This window comes from Halyomorpha halys, unplaced genomic scaffold (assembly GCF_000696795.3).
Source record: "Halyomorpha halys isolate HHAL.00 unplaced genomic scaffold, Hhal_1.1 Scaffold1176.1, whole genome shotgun sequence".
In the NCBI taxonomy this organism is placed as follows: domain Eukaryota; kingdom Metazoa; phylum Arthropoda; class Insecta; order Hemiptera; family Pentatomidae; genus Halyomorpha; species Halyomorpha halys.
In genome coordinates, this window is record NW_027111348.1 from 156,502 (window position 1) to 166,724 (window position 10,223).

The window sequence follows — 10,223 nt, forward strand, 5'->3', positions numbered from 1 at the left end:
ATGAACTAGGAATTAATATATAATATATTAAAGACCAAGGAATTATTATATAACATATTAATTAACTATTAACTCAGGTTTATAAAGTTGGTATCTTAACTGGGCAAAATTCTGGAGGTAGAGCGTGATTCCGACCAAATCACTTCCTTGCATATCCGTTGGTCTTGTAACAGTACTTCACCTCTGACTCCTCAGGGATTGTAGAGGTACAGATTTAATTTTTTTTAAATTAATATTAATGAACTAAAGAAAAGATTTTCCAAAAACTTTTTTTATGAAAAAAATTCATAAGAAAATATAGAACTACAACTATTTCAGAAAAAAAGTGGACAGTTATATAGGAACTATTAGTGCAAGAGCCGGGGTGAAAATTTGTTTGATTACTTTAATAAAAACTACGTATAAATACTAGTCACAATTGATGAGTCTGCGATGTATAGGTAGGGGGTAACTCTATCCCAAAATAAATTGACTAAAGCTATATCCTAAAAATAAATTGACTAAAACTATATCCCAAAATAAATTGACTAACTACTGATTTTTTTGCTATTCAGTTATGAAATGTTGTAATTTAAAAATCTATATCTCGGGAACTATTGAACGTAAATAGCTCTATTACAGTTCATATTTTAGCAAATTTACTCTCCTTTAAATGATGTTCCGTTAGGTTTTCTAGTGCTGTGAGTAGTTTTAAAGTTATGAAGCTCTGACGGCAAAATAATTGTTATTAACGTTTTAAAACAGCCGCCATTTTTTATTCCCCCTATGCTTGGCAGACTTATCAATTTTGATTTGTAATTATACGTGGTTTTCATTAAATCAATAAAAAATTGGGGTGAAACAACTGCCGTATTTCTACTCGTGGGCTCTCTTATTATATTTTATTTAGTAATGATAGCTAACTTATTTTGAAGTAATTTACTTACTGCTATCAATTTCAGCGATACATCTTCAGAGAGCCGTTTGAGTTCAATGCACGTTAGAGACCACAGAACCAATACCAGGGCTGTGCTGACGATAGTGAAGAAATATGGAAGGAAGTAGAGCCAGGGGTCGTGGAGGGTAGAGTACTGTTCGAAGACGAGGAACAGAACGACTGCTGGGATAATCACGGCCACGTATATCAACACCGTTCTCTTGTACATCAGCTCCAATTTCTCCCCGAATGTGGCTTCCCAGTTCAGCTGAAAACATGGTAAATTATAAAACTATTTTTTTTTTTTCGGATCCCTCTAAAACATGTAAATTAGTAAATGTTTAATTACAGTAAATTTTTATCTATTACACTTTATCACTTAAACTACGTACTATATCAGTTAAAATTTGACTATAATTAAAATTTTTAATTTAATATGAAGAATTGAAAAATAGGTAGTTAGATATAAACATTATTGATCTGGGTAGAATAAATTTTTTTAAAATTGATGTGGTTCTAAAATTGTATTAAGGTATGATTTATTAATTATATTGTTTAAAATTGTTAAAAAACACATGTATAATAAAAGCTATTTGTGATAGATTGTCCTCGAGGATGGCCGAATTGGCTGAAACGTCGGACTTATAGGAATATAGGAAGTTTTGAGAATAAAATTGGATAAAATTTATTTAATTAAAAATGAAAGGTATTGTCAGGGCGATGTAGATAATTTTAATGTTCTTAATTTTAAAAAATTTACCTGGAAATCGTTCCACAAATTAAGATAGTGTGCCATCCTTGAATTTTGGAGCCAGTAGGTGAAGGGGACGTGGAAATGAATATTGAGATAGGCCAATATGTGAATAGAAAAGATGAACTCGTCGTAGTTGCTTTGCGAATCCACCAAAGCCTGGACGCGGCGGAAGCATACTATCACTGCAACGTAAGTCTGCAAGCCGTAGTTGATCAGGCAGTAAAGTGCGCTCGGTGATATCCGCTTGCCCTCCCATTCCCCTAAGGAACATAAAAAAAAAATTATTACCTTAGTGGGTAAGGCACTGAGCTACTTACTCCACAAGGACCTGGGTTCGAATCCGTCTGTAACAGATAATTAATTATTCTGTCGCTGTAACAGTGAGTCAAGGCTCTGGGTTCGGAGAGCTTTCTGGGATGCACCCAGCCATAGTAGGTACCCTTTATTGAGGAATAATCGGGCGTTGGAGCGTGATTATCAACAAAGCTCCTTGCACAACCATTGTCCAAGAAACAGTACTTCCTTACAATCTACTGAACCCCTGACCCTTAATGAATTATAAAGGCACAGCTTTTCATTTTTTCATACCCAAATACAATGAATTTGTGATAAAGCTGCACGATAGTAACCATTCCAATATATTTAGTCAAAGCTTCAAAAATCCCAACTTTAATTTATTTTAAGGCATATCTGGACGTGCGGTGTTAATAAAAATCATTCGTAAAATCCTAAAAGCCTTTGTCAAAAATAAAATCATCCGTAAAGACCTTAATGTTCCCTATCTAACCGATCTAGCCCGAACCAGATATCAATCCTTCCATTCCACCCTCCCTAACCACTAGTTTCTAATCTTGCTTCCTCTTCCATTCCTGGCAATCCTCCGAGGCGTCTGAAAAGAAGATGGCCTTGAGACCTTATATTGTAAAAATGTTTTTAGAGTGCTACCAATAGGTCGTTTCTCTACACGCCTGTATGACTCCGTAATAACGTACATCAAATTTACTAAATGTGTACTAATTATGAACAGTTGTAAATTCCAATAAAAGATAATAATAATAATAATAATAATAATAAGGGAACCATTAGACCTACAGATGACAACCAGTATTCAAATTAAATTTAGTTTCATGTACTATAAACTAGTTTATGTCATGAAAGTTATTTATAAGGAGAATAAAGAAGTTATTTCACCATAATTTGTAATCACTTTACTCATAACTATATACAGCTAAGAGTCGAAATTGATGCCTCAGTCAACCATATTCCGGGGGAATAAAAATGGTGGCTGTTCCAGAAGATAGGAAAAATTATTTTTGAGTCCTTTTAAGTAAAAAAAAAAATTGTTTACCTTATTTCCTTTCATAAAATAGTTCAGTTTTTTTTTTTATGGGGTAATGTTCTATTAGCGCATATATTTGAGAAAATGTATTCTACTTTAAATGATGTTCTATCAGGATTAGTGTTAAAGACATAGAGCCCTGAATAAAAAATTAATTTTGCTTCCTCTTATATTCCTGACAACCTTCATAGACACCTGAAAGGAAGAAGGCCTCGGGACTTTCTTATGTAGAAATGTTAGAGTGCTACCAATGGGTACTTTTTCTAGAAGTCTGTACCATGACATTGTAACAGAACTTTTGTATTTTTGTAAATTTCAATAAATGAATAAAAACTTTTCTTTTACAATCTTTTTGTGACTTAATTATTTTTGTTGACATTAAAACTACACGAAATGAAAAATAATTGAATGTAAGCATATATAAAAAATACCTTTAATTTTTAATAAACCTGCATAATAATTCCGAAATACTTAATTAATTAATAATTAAAATTTACAATTTTATTACTTTTTTTTTTTACAATCCTTTTATAATATTGTTATTTTAATATCATTAAGGTCTTACAACTCAAGAATTTCAATAAAATTTAATTTAAGTAATGAATTTATTGACAAAAGTTGTAAAATTGTAAATAAAATAAGCTTTAAATTTTATTTAAAAATGTGACCAGATACATTAATTTTTACATATATCTTATCGATTCAAAGTTTTTTTTTACGTTGAATAAAAAAATCAAGAGACAATTAGCTACCTTATTGAGGAAAAGTGTAAAACAACTGTAAATGTTAGAGAACGCGTTATCCTGTTAACAAGCATATTTTTTTAACTGATAGTGCAGCTTCATGAAGACATAACGCTGATAGTTTCATTATCCTCCTAACTAGTGTAAGGAACGATGATAACTCAGTGGGAGATGACAGCGTCTATTAGGTCATCGAGTGGTGTCGCATCCAATCAGATGATCAGAAAGCTCATTTGTTTTCATGCCACTTAAAACATATGCAGGGTTCATTGTGTAAGATTGATTAAAAAACAATTAGAAATCCCTCAACTGATTACTTCCATAGTGGTGAGGGGACAAAATCTAAAATACCTCAATAATTTTGACCTAATTTCCCAACACACAAAATCTCTGAGAAGGTCTTGAAATTTGGCTTTGAAGTCTCTTAATGTTCTTCTACGGCCTAGATAAGAGATATTTTCAATAAAAAGTTTTAATAGAAATTGTAATATAAAAAAAATTCTGTTGGCAATGTTTCTAAGGAATCATCCTAAAGGAATGAATCGCCAAAAACCACAACCAATTTTTTTAAGTTTTTGAGGACATTAACCCAACTGGGGTGAAAAATAGAAAAAAAAAACAGCAAGAAAAGATCGTTTAAGAATTTAATTTCTCTTCAGAATGCGTCTTTATGATTCATCGATTCATATTCATATGTAAATATCATAAAAAATACGAAGATGAACGTTCTACTCTACTTAGTAGTATATGAAACTATCAATAGTTTTAGTACTGGGAGACACCTCCAAGTACGTCCAATGGTTCCTGAGATACAGTTTTTCATAAATCCAAGATTTTTTCCAAACATCTATATTTATTTTTATAAATTTATTTATTTAAGGTAATTTACAACTGTACAAAATAATAAATACAATAAGAAAATATGTTGTATGCTTCATATACACTTGAAAATCTTGGGAAGGAACAACCCATTAGTGGTACTTCAAACATTAATTTAAATTAGAAGGTCCAGTGGCCAACTTCTTTTCAGACGCCTCGGAGGATTATCAGGGATTGTTAAGGATGAAAGATTAAGAATTAATTGGTTAGGATGGTTAAGGAGTTTGGAATGAAAAGATGCATATCTGTTTTGGGCCATATCTGCAGCGAATGGGTTGTTAAGGTCTTTGCGAATGAGTTTATTTGTAACGTAATAAGGAGCATCAAGGATTTTACGTAGGATTTTGGATTGTAAAGATTGGATGCGGGAGGAATTTGATGGTTTGGTGGAGCCCCAGAGCTCAATGCCACATGTCCAAATTGGTCTGATTATTGTAGTATATACTAATTTTCTTTATGGTGAATGGGAAGTTTAGAGCGTTTGTCAAGTAAGTGTTGTAGCAATCGGAATCTACGAGCAGTTTCTTCCAAACAACTAGAAATCATCATTTTATGAATTTATTTTGAAAAATATTGGCGCTTGTTACCCGGGTCAAGAAACAAACCACAAAGAAAAGAAACAAAAAACAATTTTATTTTATTGCAAAGGAACGAAAATATTATCAACACTTTTAACTAACCTAGCGTTACTCTTTTTTTTTTTTTTTACACTCCCCAAAAACATCTGTTTTAATTCATCGATAATTTCAATTATAATCGATCGACCAGATAACATCGTTATAATATCATAAAAGCTACGAATATAAACGTTAGAACCTACATTATAGTGCATTAAACTAAATTTCGATTTCTTGTAGATCGAACACAATTTTTGACTTATAAAAAATATATCTCAGGAATTATAAGACGTAAAAATGTTTGCCAGCACTCCAATTAATGCTAATTTAACGTATTTTATACTCATTAACGTTTTTCCTCGAAGGGGTGGAAAGTTTATGTAATATTAGCAAATGTGTATGCCTTTTGCATGTAAAATATTTTTCTATACAAATAGAAATCGATTTATTTTAGTAAATATCATGAAAACTATTACTCCTATAAAGATAAGTGTCATTAATTACTTTATCGTATTTCAAATTAGCTTTAATTTGAGTGCTAATGGACATTTGTACGTGTAATGGTTTCTGAGATATAAATTTGCCAAAATAAATTCACTAACTTCTGATTTTTAGTTATGAAATGTTGCTTTTTTAAAAATGTATATATCAGAAGCTCTCAAACGTAAATAGTTCTTTTAGGGTTCATGCTCTAGCAAATTTACTCTAATTTAAATGATGTCCTATTAGATTTTTCTGTATTGTTCATAGTCTTAATGATAGGGAGTTCTGAACGAAAAAATATTTTTGTTTGACGTTTTGACACAGCAGTTTAATATGGAAAATATCCTGCAAAACACTACTGGTACGAAGATAAATGTCTTGGACTACTTTATAGTTTTAATTTGAGTGCTAGCAGACATCTGTACATCTACTGGTTCCTGAGCTACTTATTACACAAAATAAATTCACTAATTTCTGGTATTTTGTTATCAAACATTTCTTTCTAAAAAATTGTATCTCAGAACTATTAAACGTAAATAGTTCTATTAGGGCTCGTAGTTTAGCAAATTTACTCTAATTTAAATAATGTCCTGTGTTGTCGGCAGTTTTAAAGATATGGAAATCCGAATACAAATTTTTTTTTTTTTACGTTTTTGAACAGCCACCAGATATAGCAAATATCAGGAAAATTATTACTGCTATGAAGATAAGTGTCATTGACTACTTTATATTACGTTAAATAAGCTTTAATTTGAGTGCTTGCAGACATCTGAGCAACTAGTGGTTCCTGGAATATAGATTTCCCAATATAAATTCATTAACTTGTGGTTTTGAACTTGGTTGGTTTGACTGGCCGTTGAAATATTGTTTTTAAACAACTGTATCTCGAGAACTATTGAACGTAAATAGTTCTATCAGGGTTCGTATAGTAGCAATTTTTGCTCTAATTTAAATTGTTTTCCTGTGTTGGTAGTTTTAAAGATATAGAGCTCTGGATGAAAACATTATTTTTTTTTAACGTTACACAAGAATTACACTGTTTTAACTGCCACCATTTTGTATTCCCCCTAACAATACTTAGGAATATACTATTGTTATAAATTTAGATAAATTACAATCCATTTATGATCTTCTACAATTAGATCAACAACCATTTCTATGATATTTGCATATGAATATGAATTTTGCATATAACATTTTATCTGAACAACTAGAAATCAATTTATTTTAGCAAATATCGTTAAACAACTCCTACAACTCCTATGAAGATAAAGGATATAATTACTTTTGTAGTATTTTTAAATAGCTTTAATTTGAGTGCTAGCCAACATCTGTATATCTCATGTTTCCTGAGTTATTGTTTTTCAAAAATCTAATACTTGTCTAAACAACTATAAATCGAATAATGTTCTGAATTTATTTGAGCAACTATTATGAAAACCAATGCTCATACGAATATAAATGGCATAAACAATTAAGAAGTACATTCAACTAGCTTTAATTTGAGTGCTACAGGTGTACGCCAAATCATTCCTGAGATATAGTTTTCACAAAATAAATTCACCAACTATAGATTTTTTGTTTTAAGTGCTGCTTATTAAAAGCTGTGTCTTGAAAGTTTTTAATGTAAAAGCTCAATCAGGGCTCATATTTTAGCAAATTTAATCTACTTTCTATTAAGTGTGTAAAATGTGAAGCTCTAGAAGAAACAATTTTTTTTTCAACGTTTTAAAACAGCCGTTATTTTTTATCCCTCGTAACTATATTTGTTGGATTCAATTATTTTGACCAGTAATTATACATAGTTTTCATTAAAGTAATTAAAAATTGGGGTGAAAGAACTGACTTTTCTCCATTGGCTCTTGTACTACGAGATAGAGATATGGTAAATGATGACGAAATCACCTTTTTCATTAAGTTGAATGGTGTACCTGCCGAAGATCCTTAAGATAAGAAGAACAGGCCTGAACTGGCCGTAGTACGCAGATCTGACCTGGGCCCTTTTCTTCTTTTCAGCCCTCGGCACCGTCACTTCAGATAAGGGCGGACGGTGACTCCCCTCCGTGTAGAAGTGCTGATATACGCTCAGTGTCAGTTCCCTTTTCATCTGAAACTGGATGGTCGGCTCCTCAATGATCTTTGACATATTCCATCGAGGTAAGTCCTCATTTATTCATAATTAATATATATATATGAAACATAGTAAATACACAACTTTCCTTATTTATTGTTTTATTACAAAAGAAAAATTATTAAAATGTTTATGTTGCTTAATATTATTAGAAACTTTTTTTTTTTTTTATTCTACTACTTAGCTCTAAATTTTATGGAATTTTTTTATTATCATACACTTTACTAATCGGTTTCTCTAAACAGTAATACAAAACCTATTTCATCTAGCAATACTAATATTGGTCCAATAAGGATCTATGTAGGCAATTAACCATCATACAAATTATATTTTAGAATGTTTGACGGTGTACAGATTTCAATAAAATTTTTTGTTAAAGGGTAAAAGTAAAAAAAAGGCTATGCGTTAGTACTTTTCCAAATTTAATGTTTGTTTTTTTTAAATAGTAAACATAGACAATATTGGTTCGTCATACCCATGAAAAAAATCTATACTTTCTGAGCTATGCGACAAAAATGTTCAATTTTCTTCAAACTTTTTTTCTTTCTGGAGAAATCGGGGATGTAACCTTAAACCTTCCATGGTGACATGGAACATTTTAGAAAAAAAAAATCACGTAAGCTGGTCCAATGTTTTAGAAGTTTATTATGTACAAACATTCAAACAATTCCCTTTTACTAAGCTGACACGGCAATGCTCACTAACTAAATAGGCCCTTACGTTTTTCTATGTCTTGTAAATTTTTTTTATGTTTAGATCTAAAACTATGTTTTAAATATTTTCTCAAAACATGTTTCTTATTTATTTACATATTCTGTATAGTTCAAGTATTCCTCGGGTTTGATTGTTTGGGGAATATTAACTGAATTACTTATGATCTACTGATATCGCTGGATTGGACTGTATTTGAAATAATTATAATTATAACGAACAAAATGAAAATAAAACCTCTATTATTTTTATAGTTATGAAACAATTGATTAAGTTTAATTTAAGTTTAAGCCAAAAGGGTTAAAATATAGTTGTTAGAATTTGGATAAATTTTTTAAAGTTTACAAGGAAGAATGGTTCCTCTCTTGTTCATTTCTTCTCATTTTTCTGCCGCATCATCTCTTGCCTGGATGTGGCACTCATGTTTCTTTGTAAAAAGTGATATTACCATCTTAAAATTTGCTTGCTCTTTCTTTACCAGTACCGGCCTATATCGCTACAAACTCACTTCTCTATTTTTTCACGTAAGGGTACCATTAAAAGCCCCATTAAAAATTTCCTGAGGGGGCATTCTCAAACATATATAGTTAGGTATTTTGCGATTTCTGGTTTGTTTTACTAAATTTTCTTTTAGTTGGTGTTTTGATAGCTTAAATTATTTATTATTTTTAAATCAAATGATTGTTTGTTTTTATTTTTTGTGATTTTAAGTTATTATAACTTCGATATTTTAGTTTACAAAGCGTTTTTATTTGTTGAGTGTATCACCAGTTTTATTTATTTACATGTTTTATTTTATGATAATAAGATAAAATAATTAATTTTCGTTTAATTTTTATTCCTTTCTGCAAAGTTTCAAGTTATTTATAGATTTTTATTTATGCAAATTTCGTTTTATTAGTTTTTTTATATATATTTTTTTATTTCTACGAAAATTTTTTTAACACTTGAATAGTCTATAAAATTAATAAAATTTGTTTGATAAGAGTATTTGTGTTGGGTTCTTTGAAAAGTGAAATATGAGATAAATGGGAGAGGAATAAAGAGAATTAAAAATATACGGTTAAAATTAGGAAGAAAATGAATAGAAAGGATGATGAAATATTTGAGAAAAAAAGAAATACAGGAAATGTAACTTATTTATTTAAAAAAAAAAAAAAAAAATATATATATATGATTTGTAGTTATAGTGGAAACAAAATTTCTACTTTGTTGATTACTAGTGATGATAAATATATTTTATCCTAGGACTGGATTACAGTAACCGAATATATTTAGGCAACGTGCATCTATCTTCTATTTTATTATCAAACGACAAATATAGTTAATTTCATGCACAAAAGAACACATAGAAAAAGGAAAATTTACAAAAAAATATATATATATATATATTTAAAAGTACTTATCACACTATTTTCCTCTTCCATTAATTTGAGTAAATAAAAAATAATCTGTTTATTGTTTATTTTATTGAATGAATTTATTAATTTTCTTAGATTTATTATTCTCACCTCATTATTTATAAAAAAACAAAGAGGAAACAAATATTAAGATGTATTTTATTTATAATCAATATATAATTATTATTAACATTTTTTTATCCATGTTTCTTACAAGCAAGTGTGATCAGTTATAACAGATTTTTTTTTT

General features: G+C 29.8%; 2 protein-coding genes across 2 annotated transcripts in view; one reads left to right on the plus strand and one right to left on the minus strand.

The window, feature by feature from the left end:
• Positions 1–7,838, minus strand: part of LOC106688679 (gustatory and odorant receptor 22) — a 15,145-nt gene extending 7,307 nt beyond the window's left edge. The window contains exons 1-3 of the mRNA XM_067049347.1: positions 7,637–7,838; positions 1,677–1,930; positions 927–1,184 (exon numbers count right to left, since the gene is read on the minus strand). Of these exons, the coding sequence (XP_066905448.1) occupies positions 927–1,184; positions 1,677–1,930; positions 7,637–7,838 (714 nt within the window). The remainder of the gene's footprint in view (positions 1–926; positions 1,185–1,676; positions 1,931–7,636) is intronic.
• LOC106688682 (polyamine-transporting ATPase 13A3) overlaps positions 7,769–10,223 on the plus strand; it is a 58,397-nt gene continuing 55,942 nt past the window's right edge. Inside the window, exon 1 of the mRNA XM_067049353.1 lies at positions 7,769–7,888. Within this exon, the coding sequence (XP_066905454.1) occupies positions 7,849–7,888 (40 nt within the window). The 5' untranslated portion in view covers positions 7,769–7,848. The remainder of the gene's footprint in view (positions 7,889–10,223) is intronic.